This window comes from Anguilla rostrata, chromosome 4 (assembly GCF_018555375.3).
Source record: "Anguilla rostrata isolate EN2019 chromosome 4, ASM1855537v3, whole genome shotgun sequence".
In the NCBI taxonomy this organism is placed as follows: Eukaryota; Metazoa; Chordata; class Actinopteri; order Anguilliformes; family Anguillidae; genus Anguilla; species Anguilla rostrata.
In genome coordinates, this window is record NC_057936.1 from 46,693,508 (window position 1) to 46,720,928 (window position 27,421).

General features: G+C 53.3%; 1 protein-coding gene across 1 annotated transcript in view; it reads right to left on the reverse strand.

Annotated features, from left to right (window-relative positions):
* rbm33a (RNA binding motif protein 33a) overlaps positions 1-27,421 on the reverse strand; it is a 51,616-nt gene that overhangs the window by 15,374 nt on the left and 8,821 nt on the right. Inside the window, exons 4-12 of the mRNA XM_064334122.1 lie at positions 25,251-25,324; positions 24,630-24,936; positions 21,805-21,921; positions 14,628-14,796; positions 12,826-13,049; positions 10,874-11,150; positions 7,026-7,084; positions 1,559-1,703; positions 751-1,082 (exon numbers count right to left, since the gene is read on the reverse strand). Of these exons, the coding sequence (XP_064190192.1) occupies positions 751-1,082; positions 1,559-1,703; positions 7,026-7,084; positions 10,874-11,150; positions 12,826-13,049; positions 14,628-14,796; positions 21,805-21,921; positions 24,630-24,936; positions 25,251-25,324 (1,704 nt within the window). The remainder of the gene's footprint in view (positions 1-750; positions 1,083-1,558; positions 1,704-7,025; positions 7,085-10,873; positions 11,151-12,825; positions 13,050-14,627; positions 14,797-21,804; positions 21,922-24,629; positions 24,937-25,250; positions 25,325-27,421) is intronic.

The window sequence follows — 27,421 nt, forward strand, 5'->3', positions numbered from 1 at the left end:
AAGGAACAGTATGCAGTGAGAATTCCATTCCCAAAAACCCGTTCCAAATGAACATTAATCTCAGCAAGGGAACCGACCCGCGGCTAATGTTATTAGCCAAGCAGAAGATGGAGAGATATTTCAAACACTAGAGGGCAGTCTCGTCTACAAGCTGCCCACAAAGGCTTTGTGAATAACCTGGCTCAAAATTTGACCTTACGGTGCTTCACAAACCTTGACGGCATATCAACGCAAGCGAGCGCGCGCACGAGTATTCACGCTCCATTACAGCACTGAGAGAAGGCGCCCTTCCTCACGCTTCTCAAAAAAAAAAAAAAAAAAAAAAACTAAAGCGAAAGAAAATGGGCTTCAGGCCATGCTTAAAGACTGTGAACATTCCCTATTTACCCCAACACCCACAACTGAGTCAAGCTCACCACGACAGGAGGTGGACTGTTTCAGGCTTCACCTCCAACAGGGAGCACACATTACATACAAGACTGCTGGTTTCATTTGTTTTGTGGGAAATTTAACACATCAGTATAATACTGGTTAGCCTCTCCCCCCCCCCCCTCCTTTTCCACACTACCCTTTTTGTGTTATATATCCAGGAATATGGGAACCTTTTTCTTCACCTGTGTACCAGAACAAAGGGCACGCTCACAGCAGCCAGTGTGGAAACCGCGCTAATGCTAACGCTAACGAAGCCAGCGCGTTTGAGACGGCGCACTGCGCTGGACCGGTCCTGAGAGGGGAGAGCGCTGCACTTACTCTGGGGCGTACCTGCATGCCGTACTGCATGTGCTGGTGCGGGAGGGGCGGCCCGGGCTGGGGGAACTGCGGCCGCTGGGGCAGGAAGTGGCGGGGGTTGGGCGGGCCGTGCTGGCCCAGGTTGGGCATGCCCAGGGGCCCCTGGGGCCCCGGGGGCGGGAGGTTGGCCCTCATGGGCTCGCGCTGGAACATGGGCTGCGGCCCTTGCTGGTTGAAGCCGGGCCCCGATTGGTTGAAAGCCATGGGATTGAGGCCAGGATGGGGGTGGTTATTATTCATGAGCGGAGCGGGGCTCTGTTGATCAAACATATGCTGTCCTGGGAACCTCGGCTCTTTGATTGAGAGAAAACAAAAAGAGAGAGAGAGAGGGGGGATCACCACGCGGAGTCGCACGGCCACACTTCCGCTCGGCGGCTGTGACATCTCTACTTCTGCTGCACCTCGGGCCCAGAGCCACGGCTGGAGACACACTGGCACACCTCACCAAACACACGCTAAGAAATGCTAATGCTAATGCTGGGGAATACTGAAAATACACTATCCTGTTTTTCAAAAAAAAAGTCATCAGGGTGTTTCATGTTATTATAAAAAAAAAACATACACTAACACTAGTACAAAAATACACTAATACACTAACACCACCCCCCCACCCCACCCCCGTCCTCTCTCCCCCAAACATTTGGATCCAGTTATAAACAAAGTGCTAATTGGAAAGCTTTAATGAAAGGCGAGCCCCACCCCCCTTTTTCTGAATGGAAATGTGCGGCACGGGGGTGTGCGGTGCCCTGGGTGCGCCGTTTCGTCTCACCGCCGATGAAGAAAGGCTCCCGCTCCTGAGGGGGCGGGGGCGGGGGCCCCCTCCAGGGCTCGGGGTGGTGGGGTCTCGGGGTTTGGCTGAAGTTTCCGGGCATGTGCTGCTGCTGCTGCTGCTGCTGCTGAAAGTCTGCCGGTCCCTGGGGAGACAAACGACAAGCCGCCATGAGCGGGTCCGCCATGCGCCCGCACAAATACCACACACTCCACCGGCTGTTACACCAAAACCACTCCAAACATTCAAAACACCACACACTCCACCGGCTGTTACACCAAAACCACTCCAAACATTCAAAACACCACACAAATACCACACACTCCACCGGCGGGGATTCTGCTACACCAAAACCACTCCAAACATTCAAAACACCACACACATACCACACACTCCACCGGCGGGGATTCTGTTACACCAAAACCACTCCAAACATTCAAAACACCACACAAATACCACACACTCCACCGGCGGGGATTCTGTAGCACCAAAACCACTCCAAACATTCAAAACACCACACAAACACCACACACTCCACCGGCGGGGATTCTGCTACACCAAAACCACTCCAAACGTTCAAAACACCACACAAACACCACACACTCCACCGGCGGGGATTCTGTAGCACCAAAACCACTCCAAACATTCAAAACACCACACAAATACCACACACTCCACCGGCGGGGATTCTGTTACACCAAAACCACTCCAAACATTCAAAACACCACACAAATACCACACACTCCACCGGCGGGGATTCTGTTACACCAAAACCACTCCAAACATTCAAAACACCACACAAATACCACACACTCCACCGGCAGGGATTCTGTAGCACCAAAACCACTCCAAACATTCAAAACACCACACACTCCACCGGCGGGGATTCTGTTACACCAAAACCACTCCAAACATTCAAAACACCACACAAATACCACACACTCCACCGGCAGGGATTCTGTAGCACCAAAACCACTCCAAACATTCAAAACACCACACACTCCACCGGCGGGGATTCTGTTACACCGAAACCACTCCAAACATTCAAAACACCACACATATACCACACACTCCACCGGCGGGGATTCTGTTACACCAAAACCACTCCAAACATTCAAAACACCACACATATACCACACACTCCACCGGCGGGGATTCTGTTACACCAAAACCACTCCAAACATTCAAAACACCACACAAAAACCACACACTCCACCGGCGGGGAATCTGCTACACCAAAACCACTCCAAACATTCAAAACACCACACATATACCACACACTCCACCGGCGGGGATTCTGTAGCACCAAAACCACTCCAAACATTCAAAACACCACACATATACCACACACTCCACCGGCGGGGATTCTGTTACACCAAAACCACTCCAAACATTCAAAACACCACACATATACCACACACTCCACCGGCGGGGATTCTGTAACACCGAAACCACTCCAAACGTTCAAAACACCACACAAATACCACACACTACATCGGCGGGGATTCTGTTACACCGAAACCACTCCAAACGTTCAAAACACCATACAAATACCACACACTCCACCGGCGGGGATTCTGTTACACCGAAACCACTCCAAACGTTCAAAACACCACACAAATACCACACACTCCATTGGCGGGGATTCTGTTACTCCAAAACCACTCCAAACATTCAAAACACCACACATATACCACACACTCCACCGGCGGGGATTCTGTTACACCAAAACCACTCCAAACGTTCAAAACACCACACAAATACCACACACTCCATTGGCGGGGATTCTGTTACTCCAAAACCACTCCAAACATTCAAAACACCACACATATACCACACACTCCACCGGCGGGGATTCTGTAGCACCAAAACCACTCCAAACATTCAAAATACCACACACTCCACCGGCGACGATTCTGTTACACCAAAACCACTCCAAACATTCAAAACACCACACAAAAACCACACACTCCACCGGCGGGGATTCTGTAACACCGAAACCACTCCAAATTAAAAAAAATAAATAAATGAGGGGCGGGCTTTTGGTTTGGATGCCAAACAGACGGCCCGATGAGGCGGCAGTGCGCGGCTAAACGTGGCCTTCTCCGGAGCCCCAGTTTACTGCACATGCACTCGTATCAACGTCTTCATCACAGTCTGACACTCTGCTCTAAGACTGGAGTGCAGCGGAAAAACCAATGCAAAAGTTGAGGCGCCGCTTTGACTATCAAGTGCTGCTTAAAACCGACCATCTCAACCAAACCCATTTTAAACCAATGAAATTGGTGGATGTCACACTAAAATAGCATTTGAAAGTAGCTTGCATATTACTCGCTAAATGGTCACTGGCATGGTAGATAATGTTGCTGTTAAAAAAGGAGAAATAAACAGCTACTGCTGAAAAGGCTGCGTCCCTATATTGATCACACAGCTCCGAGTCCCTCAGCTCTGGCACACACACCCCAGCTAAAAAAAAAATAATACACCAGGGGGAGGGTCAGCTTAAAGCCAGACTTTCTGCTGCACTGAAATGCATTTATCTAAAATATGTGATTTTGTTAAATGCTACTCACCCCTGCAAGAACCTAATTTTCTCTGGACACACAGGCTAAATACACGTGTAACTCATTTCATGGTCTGAATAGGGCTGTAAAACGACAGTTATGACCCTACCCCCATTTTGTTTTCCATACACACTCTACGATATTGGTAACAGGTCCGCAGCACCAGTACCTATGCAGACACGCCTACCTACAAACAGGCCGGCCCGTGCGGATGGTTCTGTGCTTCAGGCCCGTGTTAATTTCACAATCTCGCCTTTATTCACTCCTTACATACTTTGAATAGCTTATTACAAATGGCGATCACATCCGCGAAAAGCAATCCCCCATCTACCTTCTCAAAGAAAACAAGATAGCAATCCTCTAATCCTTTCAAGGAATAAGAAACCACTTTGCCTTCTCCTTTCTTCTCTTAAATATCCCCCCTCTGTTGAGAAATTAACCTTCCTGCGCGGTGCCATACTTACACAAATTGGCCGCTTACCTCTTCCCTCCCCATTGTAAACGACCCGATGCTATCAGCATTAATCCGCGTTTTAAACTAGAATTGATGACTTTTGTTCGAAGTGTGAATATGGTCGGAGATTCTCGCCAAGTCGCCGAACGGAAAGTTAATCAGCGGCTCTCCGCCCCAGACGGGAGGGGATCAAACCGCCATTGTGCGCTTTATCGGACCGCCGGAAAGGTCAGCCCCGGAAGCACAATGGGCTTCAATTAAACGCCGCCGCGACGCCGCGCAAATTTGTATGAGTGTGATAACCGCGCCTGCCTTCTCATTACTAAGCCTTCATAAATATACAAAGCGCTATTCAATATGTAACCGATGCCGCCGTCCTCCAAGGCTGGGGCGCCAGGCTAATGCCAGCGGCCCTCATTACCCCTGCCAGGTACCAGGTGCCCCCCGCGCGCGCGGCTCAGTGAAACGCACGGCAAATCCGGAGGACAAAGAGCGCCACTTCACCGCCCCACGCGCAAACCGGCACCGGCTGCTTTATTTTTATTTTACTTAAAAAGCATTTGAGAGACATTATATATTATAAGCCACCTTGCCAAATAAACATCTACAAATGCTTGTATCAACACACACATCATGCTGTGTTTCAAAGTAAAGACCTCATTTCTCAGGTACTTCACAATTTCTTTATAGATGCTGCATGAAGATTAGTGATCTCTCATCTTGAGATGTGTCTCCATTTACATTCGAGATTTGTCTGTGGAATGCCCAAGTCATACCGGACTCAGAACCTACGCTCATAGAACTGCGTTCACTTCCCCAGGTGCATTCCCCTCCCGTTGTGTTAGCTGCAAATATACTCAACATTTTCTGTCATGTTTTGATGTGTAGTCAGCAGTTTCCTGATTATTAACAGTGTGATATGAGAACGCCGCACGCAGAAACATTAGGACGCTTGGCACAAATGTTCACAAACCACAGCGGGGTGCAAAATGTTTGCTTCCGACCCACAACCGAGTGACCTTGACCAACTGTGAAGAAGCAATTACCGTTAACCTACATCGAGCACGCGCTCGCGAGCGGCAGTGCGGTCCGACCGCACTTAAACCATCGCATCGCGTGCACACGACATGCACGCGTCGTGCAGCAACAAACCGTGCAGAATGCAGACGGTCCTGGAGAAACACGAACGTGATATTTCATTTCATTGTAGCTGAGCATGTGAGCCTTGCAGTTCTAATGCAAATCCCTAAATTAAGGTTTAAATGATAGTCAGGATTAATATTTAAACACTTCTTGTGGGAAAAAAAAAACACCCAATACAGGCAGACTGCAGATGGGGGCCTCCTATGATTCAATTTGATAGTATGATAATGTATGATAATCATGATTAATCAGATGCCCACTGGCAAATGGAAGTTGCAGGGCATTTTGTCACCTGCATTCTAAACGGCATTCTCCCTGCTCCAGCCTGACATCGGCTGACAGCCACTACATCCAACGCTGCGTCTGGAAAAATACCCAGCGTCCCCCGCCATCGCTGTCCGAGGGCCAACCGCCGTCCTCAGCTACAAACAGCGCCGGTGAACAGAAAACACACAGAACCCCGGAAGAGAGAGAGGGTGGGGGGGAGGAGTGGCGACTCTACAGCGCACGGGGGGGGGGGAGGGGAAGGGGGCGGGTAGGGGATGGGGGGGGGTGGGGGGCTCGTCTCGGCGAAGGCTGCGAGGGGAGTCAAATGCGATTGGCCGCAGACTCCCTCCCTAACCTGATTTGCATAAACGGCTATAAAAAGCCGTTCCCCGGATGTGTCAATCAGAGGCACCTGATGCCTGGCAACGCCGGCTGAGAGAGGACACTGGGAGCCCACTCGCCAGCCCGCCTGCAGTACAGTAATCACCATGAGCTCTGCTGTCAGTGCTCTAACAGAGTCCGTGTCATCATTACACACTCCCATTAAACCAACACTTTAAACATGCTCCACACTCCTTCAAAAAATCTATTCCCTTTTCCCAACAGATATAAAACCAAATATATATAATTTAAAAAAAGAAACAGTCAACATTTTCACAAGGGCCATCCTTCCCCCAAATAAAAAAAAACAATATAAAAAGCCTTATCGTTTCCTCTCAAAGGTAACCGTCCATTGAAGAGGACGGATATTCACAGATGGCGGTTCTTTGTTCTCCACGGTCGGAGGACTTTTCAGGTCCGCTATTTGCGCCAACCCGTGACTCCACGCGGGCGCTGAGCTACCCCAAACCCCCCCCCGCCCCCCGCCCCCTCCCACCCGGAGCCTGAGAGCGTCTAAAGCTCATATCAAACATTTCCAGCGCTGCACGCTCCTATCAGTGTTTACAGATTCCCAAACAGTGTTTAGCCAGGACGGCCGTTTAATTGCTGTAATATTCTCCCCCCGCAGAGGGGGGGACGCCGGGCAGCTGCTACTCACCGGGAATCTCAGGGGACCCGCAGCAGGTCTGGGCTGGTTCTGCACTGGCATCAAGGGCACTGCAAAGAGAGAGCGCAGAGACCATTACACACTGAGAGCACAGAGAGCGTTACACACAGAGACCATTACACTGAGTGCACAGAGACCATTACACACTGAGAGCACAGAGAATGTTACACACTGAGAGCACAGACACCATTACACGCTGAGAGCACAGAGACCATTACACACAGAGAGCACAGAGAGCGTTACACACAGAGAGCACAGAGACCATTACACACAGAGACCATTACACTGTGTGCACAGAGACCATTACACACTGAGAGCACAGAGACCATTACACTGAGATATTACACACTGACAGCACAGAGAGCATTGCACACCTAGTGCACAGAGACCATTACACAGAGACATGACACACTGACAGCACAGACCATTACACAGAGAGCACAGAGCGTTACACACAGATAGCATTACACACAGTGCACCGACAGCGTTACTCACTGAAACCACAGACTGTTACGCACTAACAGCACAGAGACCGTTACACTGAGACATTACACACTGACAGCACAGACCATTACGCACTGAGAGCACAGCGTGTTACACACAGAGAGCATTACACACTGACAGCACAGACTATTACACACTGAGAGCACTGACAGCACAGAGACCATTACACACTAAGAGCACAGACCATTACAAACTGAGAGCACAGAGACCGTTACACACTGAGAGCAAAGCACAGAGACCGTTAGGCAGTTCAACCAGGCCGTTACACTTACACATCACATACAATTTCAACAGCCCTTTAAAGAGCAGGAGAGAGAGATAAAGTAAAATGAGCGAGAAGGGCACATTTTACTTTATTTCTTTTTTTATTTTGTATTTTTTGTACCAGGAATCAGAAAAGGGACTTGTTTTACACTCATTTAGCATTCTGCAGAAAAAATCACTATTTCAATAAACTGAGTGTGACTATCTGAGAAATTCCTTGAATGACCATTTCATTTAAAGGCCGAACTCAGGATGAAATTGTGGATTAGTGGGCGACCGCTCCAGAGACATCCGTCATATCTGTGTGTATCGCGCACACACACACACGCACACACACTCGCGCACACACACACGGCTACGCATGCACACAGACGCACGCACACACGCACTGCGTCTGCTGGTTTTAAGCGCGGGAGAGAGCTCCCCCCCAGCCCCGCCCTGTAGAGAGGCACACCATTAATCACGGCCACAGGCAGAACAGGGACAGCGCGCCTGACCTGTCAATCAGCAGGGACCGCCCCCTCACCCCGCTCACACACACTCCCCATTGTGCCCTCACCAGGAGCGACACACCGCCCCCAGAACGACAAGGGGAACCGTCCGGCAACCCTCACGCGCCCCGGCCCGCGGCTCCTCAGCTGAACGAGGGCCGGAGCGTCACAACCCCGCACACAGCTCTCTCACCCGCACATCCCCACGCATCCCCACGCATCCCAATGGGCCGCCAAAACGCGAAGAGCTCCCGCTCACCAAGGGCACCGACTAACCTGCCCTGACCTTTCCTTCACAGGCCTGTGATCAATCAGCAGGCCCTCACCTGCATGCCTAATACTGACACTGCCCTGCGCAGAGCAGAGGAGCCACAGCTCTGTCTGAGACCCTCACCAAGTCAAACACACAGCTCTGCCTGAGACCCTCACCATGTCAAACACACAGCTCTGCCTGAGACCCTCACCATGCCAGCTGCCCCCACTGAAACACACAGCTCTGCCTGAGACCCTCACCATGTCAAACACACAGCTCTGTCTGAGACCCTCACCATGTCAAACACACAGCTCTGTCTGAGACCCTCACCATGTCAAACACACAGCTCTGTCTGAGACCCTCACCATGTCAAACACACAGCTCTGTGTGAGACCCTCACCATGTCAAACACACAGCTCTGCCTGAGACCCTGTCTGAGACCCTCACCATGTCACACACACAGCTCTGCCTGAGACCCTCACCATGTCACACACACAGCTCTGCCTGAGACCCTCACCATGTCAAACACACAGCTCTGTGTGAGACCCTCACCATGTCAAACACACAGCTCTGTCTGAGACCCTCACCATGTCAAACACACAGCTCTGTCTGAGACCCTCACCATGTCAAACACACAGCTCTGCCTGAGACCCTCACCATGTCAAACACACAGCTCTGTGTGAGACCCTCAGCATGTCAAACACACAGCTCTGTCTGAGACCCTCACCATGTCAAACACACAGCTCTGTCTGAGACCCTCCCCATGTCAGCTGCCCCCACTGAAACACACAGCTCTGTCTGAGACCCTCACCATGTCAAACACACAGCTCTGCCTGAGACCCTCACCATATCAAACACACAGCTCTGCCTGAGACCCTCACCATGTCAAACACACAGCTCTGTCTGAGACCCTCACCATGTCAAACACACAGCTCTGCCTGAGACCCTCACCATGTCAAACACACAGCTCTGTCTGAGACCCTCACCATGTCAAACACACAGCTCTGTCTGAGACCCTCACCATGTCAAACACACAGCTCTGTCTGAGACCCTCACCATGTCAAACACACAGCTCTGTCTGAGACCCTCACCATGTCAGCTGCCCCCACTGAAACACACAGCTCTGTCTGAGACCCTCCCCATGTCAAACACACAGCTCTGTCTGAGACCCTCACCATGTCAAACACACAGCTCTGTCTGAGACCCTCACCATGTCAAACACACAGCTCTGTCTGAGACCCTCACCATGTCAAACACACAGCTCTGTCTGAGACCCTCACCATGTCAAACACACAGCTCTGCCTGAGACCCTCACCATGTCAAACACACAGCTCTGTCTGAGACCCTCCCCATGTCAGCTGCCCCCACTGAAACACACAGCTCTGTCTGAGACCCTCACCATGTCAAACACACAGCTCTGCCTGAGACCCTCACCATGTCAAACACACAGCTCTGCCTGAGACCCTCACCATGTCAAACACACAGCTCTGCCTGAGACCCTCACCATATCAAACACACAGCTCTGCCTGAGACCCTCACCATGTCAAACACACAGCTCTGTGTGAGACCCTCACCATGTCAAACACACAGCTCTGCCTGAGACCCTCACCATGTCAAACACACAGCTCTGCCTGAGACCCTCACCATGTCAAACACACAGCTCTGCCTGAGACCCTCACCATGTCAAACACACAGCTCTGTCTGAGACCCTCACCATGTCAAACACACAGCTCTGTCTGAGACCCTCACCATGTCAAACACACAGCTCTGTCTGAGACCCTCACCATGTCAAACACACAGCTCTGCCTGAGACCCTCACCATGTCAAACACACAGCTCTGCCTGAGACCCTCACCATGTCAAACACACAGCTCTGCCTGAGACCCTCACCATGTCAAACACACAGCCCTGCTGGGCTCCCATTTTAGGAGCATTCACTCCCGAGGACTGGTGTGTGCCAACAGGACAAACGATTTAGCAGAACGCTCACTAATTAAGATCCATTAGTGCGAAATGACACAGTGTTTAAAAAACACAAGAAAGAAAGAAAGAAGAGTAGAGGGAGTTGAAGAAGGTGAGGAACAGAGAAGAGACACTGAAGACAGGACGAGAGGAAGAGAAGGGAGACAGGAGTGGGAGAAGATGAGAAGGAGCAGAAGAGATGAACAGCAGGAGAGGAGAAACAGGAGGATGAAAGAGCCGGAAAGGAGAGCAGAACACAGGGAGTGTGCAGACAACAGGAGGGAGGCAGAGGGAGAGAAAGAGAGCAGAGTACAGGGTGTGTACAGAATATGAGAGAGAGACACAGAGTACAGGGCGTGTGCTGACCTTGTGCAGGGGAGGAGGCGGGGCCTCTGAAGTGGGGGTTGATGTGGATGTTTTTGGGCTGCTGGGGGGACAGGGCGGCCGGCGGGGGGCTGAGGAGGCGGGGCGGGTCCATCTGGGGGCGCAGCGGCGCGCCGTGCATGGGGGGCGAGCGGTGGGACAGGTGGTGGGGGATGAGGGGCTGGGGCGGGGGCCGCTGCAGGCCCTGCTCGTGGAAGGGCCCCCGCGGCGGCGGCTGGTACTGCTGCTGGTGGCGCTGCGGCTGCATCCTGGACTGGGACTGCGCCGTGGAGACGGAGCCCAAACGGAGGAGAGAGAACAGAGCCACGTTAGCACCACGGGCCGGCCAGAGGCGCTTAGCACACACTACCACACACACACACACACACCCAGACACACGCACACGCGCACACACACACATAAACACACACACACGCACGCGCACACGCGCACGCACGCCCCTCTCTGTCCCCGCCCTTACTCATCATCAGCCCGCAGCTGCGGCAGACCGCTCAGTTTCCCGGGCCCGATGGGGGGGGTGGGGCCGGGGGGGGGCAGTCATTTCCAATGCATCTCAATGCGGCGGGGGAGAGGCGGGGGGGGGGGGAAGCCGTGCCTAATTTAAGAGGCCTCCGCTCTGCCTTAACCTGTAAATGACTTTCCTCTCAGCTGTCTGTGTGTATTAACGCCGGGGCCCCAGACGGGCCCCGCCAGGAGCCCGCCGCTAATCGCGCGCATGACTCATCAGCGCCCCGCGCCGGCCCGCCTCCCGGGTCTCCATCTGCATACCAATCTACCCCGCGTTTACGCACCCCGCTAATTCTGTTACCCCCCAAATCCAGCACACAATGACGACAGAGACGTCCGCAGCCCTGGAGCCGTACGCAGCGGAGTGCAAACTGCCTGTGACTGAGCTGGAACCACATCCTCTCCAGACCCACCAAGGTAACACTCCCAGTCTGACTCAGCACCACCGCCATCCGTATTTCAGCCGCACCTTCCCTTCACACACGCGCGCGCGTGCGGGACAGTTACCGCTCCTGAAATAACACAGGCGACGGCTTTCCCGACCGGTCTCAAAAGCACCCTTCAGAAGCACAGCTCCAGCGCTCCCGCAACCCAAACGACCGGATTATATGCTTCAATAGATATTTAATAATCAAAAAAAAGCGGGGGAGGGAAAGAAAAAAAAAAACCCCCCACAAGAAACTAAATCCTGGGCAAAGTACAAATTTAATTTCATGTAATGCTTTTCAGAATGGACTGCTGCCAAGTTATTTAGTATAATCCACATATCAACACGGATAAGAGGGGCCGGGAGCCCGGTTAATTGACTTTCTCCAAAAGCAAACGGGCGGCGCTCCGGCGGGGCGTGACGAGCGGACGGCGAGAGCCAACAAACACACAGCCGCTCGGAGGGGAAGCAAACAGCGGCGCCCCGCCGCCGCGCAGCCGCTAATATCAAAGGCAAATATCAGCAGAGCGGGGCTCGCCCGCCGCGCGCGCACCGCCCCTTATCAGACAGGGGGACCCGCTCAGAAACCGCCGCGCAAAGACTTCACAAAGGCAGGGGGGTCGAGGACGCCACACACTGCACCAAAAGGAAACTTTAGGAGAAACCCAAAATATTTAACGATAGTAGCATAGGAAGAAAACAACAAATATACAGATTCGTCAAATTTATATTTAAGTCTCGCAATTCGTGCAAATTAAATAAGCAAAGATCCTCTTTTAATTCAGGTGCAGTGACAGAATACCACAGGAGTGAATTTCCACACGATTAGGTTTAATAGGCATCTGAAAGATCTGACCGTACGGAAACGGTGCTTTTGATAAGACACTTCTTTGATATGGTGTAGAATGAATGAAGTGGTTTAATGGATCTAACTAATGTATAATATGAGCAATGTTAGGGGTAGTAATGTTAGCACAGAGGAGCTGCTGGGGTTGCTCACCTGCATGCCCATCTGCACTGGCATGAGTGGGGGTCTCTGTTCGTTCATCCGCCCTCTCCCTCCGCCGTCGCACCTGAAGTCCGGCATGCCGAAGCCTGAGAAGCCCCCTCGTCCTCCTCTCCCTCCTCGTCCTCCTCTCCCTCTCCCTCCGAAGCGGCCCTGCCTCCGCTGCCGCTCCTTCTCCTCGAACTCGGCGAGGTGAGCTTTGGCCTCCTCAGAGAGCTCTGCGGAGGGGACACGGAGGGCCTTCACGTGGGGCGCGGCACAAAGGCGCACACTGCTCAATAAGAACCAAGTCACACGCACACCAAAGGAAATGGGGATTCACACTGAAGTCTGGGGATCTGCAAGCCTTCAAACCCAGGCTAGTCACACTGCTAGACTGGGCCCAGATCACGGGGGGGGTTCTCAATCTGGGGCACTGGGGCACCCGCTGTGCATTCTGATTTGATTAACAGATCAAATCTCTTGATCACGTACGCTTACTGAAAACATGCCCTTAATTGAATCCATAATTTTGTCCTCAATACCGATTTGAACAGACTGCAGCTTTGGCTCGTTGCCATTTTCTTCTCTGAACTCTGCGCCATTCAGGAACCCACTGTGATGTCACTTCCTGCCATCCTTTTCATTTATCGAAGGAAATTACAGAAAATGTAACTATCAGTGATGTAAAACTGACCAGACAGATCCGGAAGTGTCTACATTCATATTTTCATTGTTTGTAGAACGCAAATACGTTTCTGACGCAGTCCAGGAAACGAAGGATAAATCCCCCGAAACGTCGCTCCCGTAATGATTTACAGAGGGCCGCACGAGGGGAATTGCAACTGTTGCCAAAACGAAAACCCGCACACATAAAGATGCCCCGCGTTAAACAGACAATGAGCGAGATTAGACACCGCAGCCCGGCTCTTTCACTGCAGCGTATGCTAAACCTTACTCTAAATAAGGTAATCCCAGCCACGCCAATGGGGCTACATTCAAAAGCTGATCCTTCATCTCCACTTCATTCTAATCTGCGGACAGATTAAGATGAAGAAGAGCGCAAGGCCATCTCGCACACCGCCAATCAATATCTAAACTGAAAGCTTATTATACCCCCCCCCACCCCACCCGGGTGACAATGGACTCACAGGTCGATAATATGTTTGAGGAAGGAGAATATGTTCGAGAAAGCGAGCTGCTTTTTTACATTCCAGCCGTGTCCATCAACACATTCCTCCCGCACTTAATACTGAGAATCAGCAATTACATCCCCCCGCGCTAAGTGTCCAGATTAATTTGGCCGTCCTCTTTAACAGAATGGTTTCAGACGACATCTTTAATCAGTAAATAAGAACTGCTTTCTTCCAATAGAAATAAGCTGTCACATAGGGTCACCAAAATGTGACAAAATGGAAATTGCATTTGTAACTTCAGCCGAAATGTCAATTGGCTTGTTAAATGTTTCTTCTCAGCCAGTTAGAGATTTCACAGTTGTGAGCAGTACTTCAGACCCCGCGGTTTGCCTACAGGCCAGGGTAATTCCCTCCATTTGCCATGGAGAGAGGGCTTCTGGAGGAAATAAGCTTCGCTGTTGCGCATTAAAACACAGGAAGCGTATACACTTTAAAACCTTTACGTTCACCTCCTTCAATGAGGAAGGGGCTTCTAAGCGACTACACTGTCGGGAGCAAACAGAGAATTTATTTTCTTGCCGACTTCACAAAGAAACATGCAGCGGGGAGGAAGGGGTGAGATGTAAGGCGATGCTCCACTCATCACATTTAGGGGGGGGGAGTGCTCCTAAGCACGCGTACCTAACGTTTCCGGAATGTCCCTCCTCTTGCTGGTCGCGTCCGACAGCCGCACGACCGTGACGTCTTTTCGCTCCGTTTTAAAGCGCAGCCGACCCGACTCTTCGTCTTCGTCGTCCTCTTCGTCAGATTCCTCCTTGAGGTCTTCCTCTTGCTCAGTTTCATTCTCCATCTGCGTGAACAGGCGTGAAATAGTGTAAAAGGCAACTTTCATAACATATATGCTTTTAATGCGACGAGAAAAGCAAAAGAGATTTTCTCCGACCCCCACAGAATCGAGTTTCCAAATGAGGGGGAAAAAAAGAAAAACACTTCAGTGATAGCCCTTCCTATTTCAAAAGATAGCCTTATCAGCCAACAAAAGGCCCTCTCCACACCCTCCTCCCCTCCCCCAGTCCCAGGACACAGTGCAATCCATAAAGCCGTCTGCACAGGCCCAACAGCAGCACCGCTACACAACAGCACAGCCACACAGCAGCACAGCCACACAGCCACACCGCTACACAACAGCACAGCCACACAGCAGCACCACCGCACAGCTACACAACAGCACCGCCACACCGCTACACAACAGCACAGCCACACAGCAGCACCGCCGCACCGCTACACAACAGCACCGCTACACAGCAGCACCGCCACACTGCTACACAACAGCACAGCCACACAGCCGCACCGCTACACAACGGCACAGCCGCACCGCTACACAACAGCACAGCCACGCAGCAGAACCGCCACACAGCCGCACCGCTACACAACAGCACAGCCGCACCGCTACACAACAGCACAGCCGCACCGCTACACAACAGCACAGCCACACCGCTACACAACAGCACAGCCGCGCAGCAGCACCTCCGCACAGCCGCACCGCTACACAACAGCACAGCCACACAGCTACACAACAGCACAGCAGCACCACCGCACAGCCGCACCGCTAACACACAGCACCGCCGCACAGCCGCACCGCTACACAACAGCACAGCCGCACCGCTACACAACAGCACAGCCACACCGCTACACAACAGCACAGCCGCGCAGCAGCACCTCCGCACAGCCGCACCGCTACACAACAGCACAGCCACACAGCTACACAACAGCACAGCAGCACCACCGCACAGCCGCACCGCTACACAACAGCACCGCCGCACAGCCGCACCGCTACACAACAGCACAGCCGCACCGCTACACAACAGCACAGCAGCACCACCGCACCGCTACACAACAGCACAGCCACACAGCAGAACCGCCACACAACAGCACCGCCACACAGCAGCACCGCCGCACAGCAGCACCGCCGCACAGCAGCACCGCCACACAACAGCACCGCCGCACAGCCGCACCGCTACACAACAGCACAGCCGCACCGCTACACAACAGCACAGCAGCACCACCGCACCGCTACACAACAGCACAGCCACACAGCAGAACCGCCACACAACAGCACCGCCACACAGCAGCACCGCCACACAGCAGCACCGCCACACAGCAGCACCACCGCACAGCAGCACCACCGCACAGCAGCACCGCTACACAACAGCACAGCCGCACCGCTACACAACAGCACAGCAGCACCACCGCACCGCTACACAACAGCACAGCCACACAGCAGAACCGCCACACAACAGCACCGCCACACAGCAGCACCGCCGCACAGCAGCACCGCCACACAGCAGCACCGCCACACAACAGCACCGCCACACAACAGCACCGCCACACAACAGCACCGCCACACAGCAGCACAGCCACACAGCAGCACAGCAGAACCGCCACACAGCAGCACAGCCACACAGCAGCACAGCAGAACCGCCACACAGCAGCACCGCCGCACAGCAGCACCGCCACACAACAGCACCGCCGCACAGCCGCACCGCTACACAACAGCACAGCCGCACCGCTACACAACAGCACAGCAGCACCACCGCACCGCTACACAACAGCACAGCCACACAGCAGAACCGCCACACAACAGCACCGCCACACAGCAGCACCGCCGCACAGCAGCACCGCCACACAGCAGCACCGCCACACAGCAGCACCACCGCACAGCAGCACCACCGCACAGCAGCACCGCTACACAACAGCACAGCTGCACCGCTACACAACAGCACAGCAGCACCACCGCACCGCTACACAACAGCACAGCCACACAGCAGAACCGCCACACAACAGCACCGCCACACAGCAGCACCGCCGCACAGCAGCACCGCCACACAGCAGCACCGCCACACAACAGCACCGCCACACAACAGCACCGCCACACAACAGCACCGCCACACAGCAGCACAGCCACACAGCAGCACAGCAGAACCGCCACACAGCAGCACAGCCACACAGCAGCACAGCAGAACCGCCACACAGCAGCACCGCCACACAGCAGCACCACCGCACAGCAGCACCGCTATACAACAGCACAGCAGCACCGCCACACAACAGCACCGCCGCACAGCAGCACCGCCACACAGCAGCACAGCCACACAGCAGCACAGCAGAACCGCCACACAGCAGCACAGCCACACAGCAGCACCGCCGCACAGCAGCACAGCCACACAGCAGCACAGCAGAACCGCCACACAGCAGCACCGCCACACAGCAGCGCTGGGCTCTCACACGCACGCTTTTCCCTCTGACGCTCTCATGAAGAGCGCACCCAGAGCAGCAGCTGAGGATCCATTACAGACTGTAAACACTAATCTAACGGACAGGCCCGCGATGAGAAACAGAGACGTCTGAGAGCAGGGCTCACGCAGGGATTAGGGCTGACGGCCGCGAGACAGCCGAGCTCCCGCGCCTTCACGCGCCCAGCGGCTGATGACACGAGCGCCCGCGGGCCTGGCTTTTCCCATCGACACACGGACACGATCGCTCCGATCCCCGCCGCTCTCCTCCAATGGAATGGGGACGGGGGAACGATGCTTCTGTTTCAGCACGAGCGCCTGCGAGGCAGGTCCGGCTGCCCAAAGAGGCACTCCCCGGGCCCTCTCGTCCACAGGAGTGATGTCACTACCTCCACAGAAATCTGCGGCGGCCTAATGACACCAACGTGTACACATGCACACTTTCCATTCTGTCCTCCTCGTCACTCTCACTGTAAGTATAATATGGGCTATCAGTGCCCCAGTGACGCTCTATCACTATGCCCTCATAATAAAAAGTCAACAGAGGACGGTTCATTTGTGTTCCATACACTCTTATGATATTACTATAAAATATTATCCCGCTTTCGATTTTGCGTGCTTCTACAGAACCTCACGCAGATAGTTTTCTTCATGAAAATTAGAAGAACCATGTGATCTCACACAGGTGATTCCTTCATATTCTCCGGGACAAGGTCCCGGCCGTAGCGTAGCCACAAACAAAAGGAACGGAGGCGAAATAACAAGCTGCCGGCGGCCCCAGCTGACACACGCTGTGACCACAGAGATCAGCGCTCTCGCCTTAGTGTCAGCACGCCCAGCCTTTCCAGCACATTCCGGCCCCAGCCAGAGACGGGGGGGGGGCTCTGAGAAATATTTATAGATCGGTCTGCAAAAAAGCAGAGCCAAGAGGCTGACAGAAACCACACCGAAAAACAAGAGGGGCCGGCCGCACCTGCCCGAACCGATGTGGAGTGTCCTAATGAGTCTAGTAGTCTGCTCGCTCACACACTGTCCCGGGCACACACACAGTCCTGTGAGCTCTACCAGTACAGCACTCCGTGAGTTTACTGCCCTCGCTGAACTGGAAATCCATTACAGTGGAGAAAAAGCACATTGTGCAAGGATTTCAGTGAGCAGTATTCACATTCACACATTGTCATAATTTAATCTGCTGTATAAGTGAAGCTTCCTACAACACACTCTTACATAAAACACTTGGTTAAAATGGGTGAAAAGGTGTATGATGATATTTAGTTCAGAATACGGCTCAACATCGGGTATCAGGCCCAGAGAGTTGGTAAATGGTAAATGGACTGCATTTATATAGCGCTTTTATCCAAAGCGCTTTACAATTGATGTCTCTCATTCGCCAGAGCAGTTAGGGGTTAGGTGTCTTGCTCAAGGACACTTCGACACGCCCAGGCCGGGGTTTGAACCGGCAAACCTCCGAGTGCCAGACAATCGCTCTTACCTCCTGAGCTCACACAGAGCCCGGAGCTCCGCGCCTCCTCCTCCTGGCTCTGATGTGCTGTCATAAAGCCTCATCTCTGGGGCAGCAGTGAGCTATTCTCACGGTCACTCAATCGCAAGATCTAGTTTTGCAGAGCACACCAGATTTAGACCTCAGCGTGGGGAAGGTCACGGTCCCATTTGCCTCCCGTATAAAATCAACCCGCAACAGACACACAACACATTTCATATTTTCTAATTACTGAATGAGCTCAAGCAGAATGTGCATGTAGGTAAGCTCGGCTGTTTGTAATCGCCAGTGTAATCGCAGTAGCTTAAATAAGACCCAAAGAGAAACGCAGGCTGTGTGACGCAGCGCCGCGTACGTCGCGGGTCACTGTGTACAAAGGAGTCGGGCTGCTGGGGTGCGAGCGCCATGGCGACTCTGTGACCCCGCTTCCCGCCCGCGACCCGCCCGCGACCCGCCGCCACCTCCAGGGTCAGACTCCTCCCACCCGTCACAGCGGGAAAGCGACCGCACGCGCAGCCGACGGCGACGGTGCGTGCGACAGCTGGCGCTACGCTACGCACCCGCGCAGTCTGAGGCTTATTGCCGTTCCTCACTTCCTCCTGCATGCAGCGTGTTATTCCAATGATGTCACAGGACACGCAGTCAATGAGCGAGTAAAAATGCAGAACAAAGGGGGAGGGGGGGAACAAAGCAATACTGGCCGAAATTTAACGTCAGGTATAACTGCAACACATTGTTTTCCAGTCTTAACAGTCACATCATTAGCTGGCAAGATGTGGCTGTGTATACCATCCTGCATACACAGCCAATGAATGGGATGCACTCAAATGGATTAAAACATAAATTAACCTGGGAGAAGAAAATCAACGAGCTTACCAAACTTTTCTACAGATCACACAGCAGCACATTACAGTATTACTGTTGAGAGCTAGTAATCATGCCTCCTCAAAATTCCATGAAAGCTTCCCCACTTTCTGCCACAGTGCTGATGATGACGCTGTTCTAGGAGTTTAACTCTACCTGCTCCCGTGCACCGGCTGCATCTGGGGCGAGTGGGAGGCCTAGGCAGAGCCTGCCTGTTTTTACCAGTACGTTACGCACGTCTACTTGGCATTTGTGTAACGTAGTGCATGGTACTGCTGGATCCACTTCTGAAAACGAGGTGAAAGGTGCCCAATAGCATCACCTGAAAAACGCCCCACTGATCCCATCTGCATGCAAAACAGATCCACGGGTTTTAAGAGAGAACAAGTGGCTCTTTGTTCCTCTGAGAGGAGAAGGTAAGATAAGCGCTCCAAAACCGCTTCTCCCCCCCCCCATCAAAAACACTGCATTTCATCTAGAAATGACTGTTAGGGCTGAATTAATCACTGAACAATGCTTGGTATCAAATCAGTTCAACAGTCAGTTCTGATATACCACCGGAAACCAGAATACAGCTCATAGAGGGGAAAAAGACAAAGAACGAGGGGCAACAGATTAGCTACAGCTAAAATATCATTTCTCAATGCTCAAGTTCATAAAGAACACACTTTCACACACAATCTTTTTGTGTTCCCAAAGCCAACCTGCTGGGGCACATGCACGCACACGCACGCACACGCACACGCACACACACGCACACGCACGCGCACGCACACACAGACGCACACAAGCACACGCACACACACGCAGACACAGGCACACACACGCACACACCCAAACACACGCACACGCACGCGCGCGCGCGCACACACACACACGCGCACACACGCACACACACAGACACACACACACACACAAAAAGAAAAAAGAATGATTCTGACACACAATGGCTTAACAGCCGTGACTGGCTGCGGCACAGCCCAGGGAATGAATGCGCTGGTATTGTCTGCCACGCGCATAATCCCCCGGGCACCTCTTCCAAATTACAGTCTAGACGGGGTAATGGGCACGGGAGAGGCGTGGCCCGTAAGCGGACAGAGGGGGAGAGTGGAGCGGAGCACGCGACGCTGTTTACTGTACACCTGCACAGGTGACTCTGTACACCTGCAGAGGTGACTCTGTACACCTGCAGAGGTGACTCTGTACACCTGCAGAGGTGACTCTGTACACCTGCAGAGGTGACTCTGTACACCTGCAGAGGTGACTCTGACTCTGTACACCTGCACAGGTGACTCTGTACACCTGCAGAGGTGAGTCTGTACACCTGCAGAGGTGACTCTGACTCTGTACACCTGCAGAGGTGACTCTGACTCTGTACACCTGCAGAGGTGACTCTGACTCTGTACACCTGCAGAGGTGACTCTGTACACCTGCAGAGGTGACTCTGTAAACCTGCAGAGGTGACTCTGACTCTGTACACCTGCAGAGGTGACTCTGACTCTGTACACCTGCAGAGGTGACTCTGACTCTGTACACCTGCAGAGGTGACTCTGACTCTGTACACCTGCAGAGGTGACTCTGACTCTGTACACCTGCAGAGGTGACTCTGACTCTGTACACCTGCAGAGGTGAGTCTGTACACCTGCAGAGGTGACTCTGACTCTGTACACCTGCAGAGGGGACTCTGACTCTCTACACCTGCAGAGGGGACTCTGACTCTGTACACCTGCAGAGGTGACTCTGACTCTGTACACCTGCAGAGGTGACTCTGACTCTGTACACCTGCAGAGGTGACTCTGTACACCTGCAGAGGTGACTCTGTACACCTGCAGAGGGACTCTGACTCTGTACACCTGCAGAGGTGACTCTGACTCTGTACACCTGCAGAGGTGAGTCTGTACACCTGCAGAGGTGACTCTGACTCTGTACACCTGCAGAGGTGACTCTGTACACCTGCAGAGGTGACTCTGTACACCTCCAGAGGTGACTCTGTACACCTCCAGAGGTGACTCTGTACACCTCCAGAGGTGACTCTGTACACCTGCAGAGGTGACTCTGACTCTGTAAACCTGCAGAGGTGACTCTGACAATCAGCCTTTCTAAACCCTGAGGACAGCAGTGCAGTGTGAGCAGAGGCAGGGCTTCCCCAGCCCTGGGCGTACAGCAGGAAAGGCCTGCGTCTGCTCCTACGTTATTCTCTCACCTCTTCAGCCTCCATGAAGTGGGAGGAGTCTGCGGCCTCCTCGCTCTCTGGTACATCCTGCACCTCCACCTGCACCTCAAGCTGCTCACTGCTGTATCCTGCGGAGTACTCATCCACCTGCAACCGCAAGCAGAACACTGGGTCATGTGGGCAAGAGACACACGCGTGTGCGCACACACGTACACAGACACACGCGCATGCACATACAGACACAAGTGCACAGACAGACACACACACACACCACACACAGACACACGCGCACGCACATACAGACACGAGTGCACAGACAGACACACACACACACCACACACAGACACACGCGCACGCACATACAGACACGAGTGCACAGACACACACACACACCACACACAGACACACGCGCACGCACATACAGACACGAGTGCACAGACAGACACACAGACAGACACATAGACACACACGCACGCACACATGCAAGCACACACGGACATACGCACGCACACATGCACGTACACAGACACAGACACACACACAAAGACACACACATGCACACAAACACGCACACAAGCACAAAGACGCACACAGACACACACGCAAGCACAAACAGGCACACAGACACACACACATGCAAGCAAGCACAGAGACACACACGCACACAAAAAGACACGCATACATGTATCTCAGCAATCTGATACATAATGTTGCAAAGCGTAGGCTATTCATAAACGTGAAGAGTAAAAAAAAAAAAAACGTTTTTGAATGAAACGGTTAACATAACGTAGCAACAAAAAAAAAAAAAAAAGAAAACCGAAAGGGGGTAAAGCAAGCCCCCCTGAATTAGCATAACAGTAGCAGCCAGCTCATTATCATTCTCCGCTGCATTTGAAATTCAATGAGATGTAAATATTTGACACGATATACAGAAAAGCAAGATAAACAGTGTAGCGCAGTGATGGTGAAAATATCGTCGAGCGACTTTGCCTGGTCACGCCCCTGGTTCTACGGCACTTCCTGTCTCACGGCCAGGAACACCGCGCACACGCTCAGGTAAATAACGCCAGTCTGCCACACCAGCCGACTACAGCCACCGCACACGCTCAGGTAAATAACGCCAGTCTGCCACACCATCCCACTAAAGACACCGCACACGCTCAGGTAAATAACGCCAGTCTGCCACATCAGCCGACTACAGGCACCGCACACGCTCAGGTAAATAACGCCAGTCTGCCACAGCAGCCCACTAAAGACACCGCACACGCTCAGGTAAATAACGCCAGTCTGCCACAGCAGCCGACTACAGCCACCGCACACGCTCAGGTAAATAACACCAGCCGACTACAGGCACCGCACACGCTCAGGTAAATAACACCAGCCGACTACAGGCACCGCACACGCTCAGGTAAATAACACCAGCCGACTACAGCCACCGCACACGCTCAGGTAAATAACGCCAGTCTGCCACACCAGCCGACTACAGCCACCGCACACGCTCAGGTAAATAACGCCAGTCTGCCACACCAGCCGACTACAGCCACCGCACACGCTCAGGTAAATAACGCCAGTCTGCCACACCAGCCGACTACAGCCACCGCACACGCTCAGGTAAATAACGCCGCACACGCTCAGGTAAATAACGCCAGTCTGCCGTCTAAAGACACCGCACACGCTCAGGTAAATAACGCCGCACACGCTCAGATAAATAACAGTCTGCCACACCAGCCGACTAAAGCCACTGCGCTTCACAGCTTTGCGCACGGACACATGGCTCGGCTTAAAGGCCATGTCACCCACTTCATTTACTGCAAGATAAAACTCCTAATGGCCTAAATTATGCATCACATTTGCAAAACCAAAAAAAAAAAAAATTAGAGAAAACTAGTTATATTTCAAAGTCAGTTTGTAGGGCGTTAGGCCCGCGTGAGGTGCAGCCCACGAGCGATTAACAGCCAACACTGCATTATTAAAGACAAATACCCATAACACGCTATGGCAGACGGACAGGTCGCCCCCCAGGAAAAATGGCTTAATCCCTTAGACTGTTCCACATATTACCTCTAAATACCAGCAAACACTAAACTTTAAGCCTGAGAGGCCGGGCGACCTTGTAAACAGAGATATTACACGCAACGGATACTTCTCAAAATGACTTTTAAGTACTCGACCTACATTGCCGAGGAAAAGGTCAAACCCTTATCTTTAGATACTAAACAGGGCCATACATCTTTGTCAGAAGGGGCTCTTTACAAAATAATGATAGATGAGCCAACCTAGACATCACATCTGGATCTGCGGGTTAATCTTTTTTTTTTTTTTTCCTCGCTACAGTCTGTTATGAGGTTATTAAAAAAAGAGAAAAGAAATGGAGAAAAGAAAAAAAAGAACATCAATCATTTCAAACGTTTTCAGACTGTAGAGGCGTCTTTAGAAGGGTCAATAATCTTTTCACCTATGCAGGACTTTATCAGATTTCGTCTAAAGCCAGATAAAGGCTGTCGCATTAGCTGTCGCTGACAATTGGCGTATCTCCGCGGCACAAAAGCAGCTTTCTTCCACAAGGATACAGCCCTCAAGGTCACAGTTCCACACGGCCCGAGGCCCACAGAACAGCATTACCTACCGCCAAACAAGCTGTCAACACAAACTTTGTCAGGGCAACTGATAAACAAACCGGCGGAGAGGAATAATAGATCTAATTCCACCCCGCATCCCCCTCACCCGCCTCACCCCGCTCCCCCACCCCACCCCACCCGCCACACTCCCTCAAGACTGAACTAGATCTGAAATCTGCCCCAAACCGAGGCAGGAAGGCTACGCGATCGTACTGTGACACAGTGGAGGGAACTTACCTGAAATTCGTCATCTAAAGGTTCATCGATTCCGATGTCCAACACCTCGTCCTGGTAGATCCCGTCCTCGGCCTGCTCCCCCACGTACTCCGCCTGGTCCTCCGCCAGCCCGGCGCTGTGGTCGCCGTAGTGATCCGCGTACCCCTCTTCCGCGTACCCCTCCGCCCCGTCCCCCCCTTCGTAGTCCTCCTCCCCCAGGCCCTGGTGGGCCCCTGAGTAGTCTGGGTCCTCCAGGGGCTCCTCGCTGAGGCCAAAGGAGGAGCTCAGTCCAGCAGTGGCGTTGAGGCTTAGAGATACAGCCTGTCCACTGGGAGAGGAAAGCACTGCATTCGTTTACTTCGCCCACAACAGCCGGGATATTAAGCAACATTAGCGGTGACACTAACAACCTAACAGTGCTCTAATTGGCCTCGGTTCTGCGGTGAGCTAATGGTAACATAAAATATTAAAGCGCCCTCATTTATTTTCACCTTGTGGTTAATTAAGGGCAAGACAGAGCATTCTAGAGGCAGTATACCTGGCACAGGCCTCTGTCACAAAGAAAAAGAGAGGAAAGTGAGATTTGCTTCGTGTAAGCTGTTTTTGTGGTTTATTTTGGGAGGACTGCATTGAAATTTTTACCCGATATTTTCTTCGTCCTCGTCACTCTGCAGAAGGTCATCGTTTAGCTCTTCATCGGAGGCATCAGAGGGGTTCTGTAAGAGGAGGAGCAGGCTTTCGGCAAAGACATACACCCCAACCAAACATCACTTCATTATCCACCGGCAAAAAGCACAGACCCAGTGCAGGAAATCCACAGGCGCTGAGCGGTGTGCTGGTGGGCGCAGACAAGCCTGTGCTGTCCCACACGAAGACGCAGGCCAGGGCGGCAGCTTTCAGAAACTTTCCCATCAGACCGGGCCTGGACGAGGGCCCGGAACCCGCACTGCGTCCCAGCCAGCGGAGCCCGGGCCAGCTGGGTTAGCATGCGCGGCTAACGCAGCGTCAGCGGCTCCTAACGGAAGGAGCTTCGCCTCGCTTCACATTAGCTCTGCCAGCCACGAACGGGCACCAGCTACGGCTGTTAAGGGCCTGAGCCGGGGACGGGCGAGGCTCGGGAGGGTGTCCAGCACCGCGCTCTCGCTCCAGTTGCGTGTGTCCACAGCCGCACGGCTTCTCAGAGTCAAGACTCAGAGGGCCGACTAGGGGGATCCGAACCCTGGTCCCGGAGAGCCGTGGGGTCTACTGCTTTTCGGTCCCCTGCCTCGGGACCCCAGCCAGGTCAGGGTACTGTACACCGGCTGCAACTAACCACAGGCGATTGCTTGTGTCAGGAGTGCCCAAGGGGGAACACATCAAATACCTACAACCAGGCTGGGGGTCCAGAGGAGAGGTTTGGAAACCACTGGATCACGATCACACGGTTATCACGTAACTGGGACACGGTAATGTATCTTGGGTCCAAGAGTATTGTGGGGTGTTGGCTTTAATGGTAACTGATTGACACCCGGGGTTTGCAGTATCATGCTCAATACCAAGTCATGGTTCCATGTCATCTGACAGCCCATCTGGCCAGCGGGGGAGCAGGGTCGGTTGCTGCCACCTGCCAGTAAAAACATTTGTTCCTCCGCTATGCTTGTTCTAGCTTTGGCAGAGAGGCGGTCATGCCTCCCGTCCCACAGCTGGCCCCCAGCAGGCGGACGGACGCGTCCTGCAGCAACACTGAGGGGAGCTCGGCCTCCCGCAGGAAAACCACGGAAGCTCAGCGGCGTCACGTCAGGCCCGGAGCCGCGCTCCCCATCACAAAGGGCCACGGACGCTACGGGGCTCCCCGTCACAAAGGGCCACGGAAGCTACGCGGCTCCCCGTCACAAAGGGCCACGGAAGCTACGCGGCTCCCGTCACAAAGGGCCACGGCTACGGGCCCGTCACAAAGGGCCACGGAAGCTACGCGGCTCCCCATCACAAAGGGCCACAGACGCTACGCGGCTCCCCATCACAAAGGGCCACGGAAGCTACGCGGCTCCCCGTCACAAAGGGCCACGGAAGCTACGCGGCTCCCCTCACAAAGGGCCACGGAAGCGCGTCACCAAGGGCCACGGAAGCTCCCCCATCACAAAGGGCCACGGAAGCTACGCGGCTCCCCATCACAAAGGGCCACGGAGCTACGCGGCTCCCCGCACAAAGGGCCACGGAAGCTACGCGTCCCGCACAAAGGGCCACGGAAGCTACGCGGCTCCCCGTCACAAAGGGCCACGGAAGCTACGCGGCTCCCCGTCACAAAGGGCCACGGAAGCTACGCGGCTCCCCGTCACAAAGGGCCACGGAAGCTACGCGGCTCCCCGTCACAAAGGGCCACGGAAGCTACGCGGCTCCCCGTCACAAAGGGCCACGGAAGCTACGCGCCCCCGCACAAAGGGCCACGGAAGCTACGCGGCTCCCGTCACAAGGGCCCGGACTAGCGGCCCCGTCACAAAGGGCCACGGAAGCTACGCGGCTCCCCGTCACAAAGGGCCACGGAAGCTACGCGGCTCCCCGTCACAAAGGGCCACGGAAGCTACGCGGCTCCCCGTCACAAAGGGCCACGGAAGCTACGCGGCTCCCCGTCACAAAGGGCCACGGAAGCTACGCGGCTCCCCATCACAAAGGGCCACGGAAGCTACGCTCTCCTTCAGACAGACTGCGCCTGGAAACACAGCCTTTCCAAGCAGGAAGAAACACACCAAACAAATGTCCTTTCGTGGTTTGATTACATGGACATGTCTGGTTAGATGGTTTTTTAATAACTCAGTTAATGTATGAGAGGGCATATC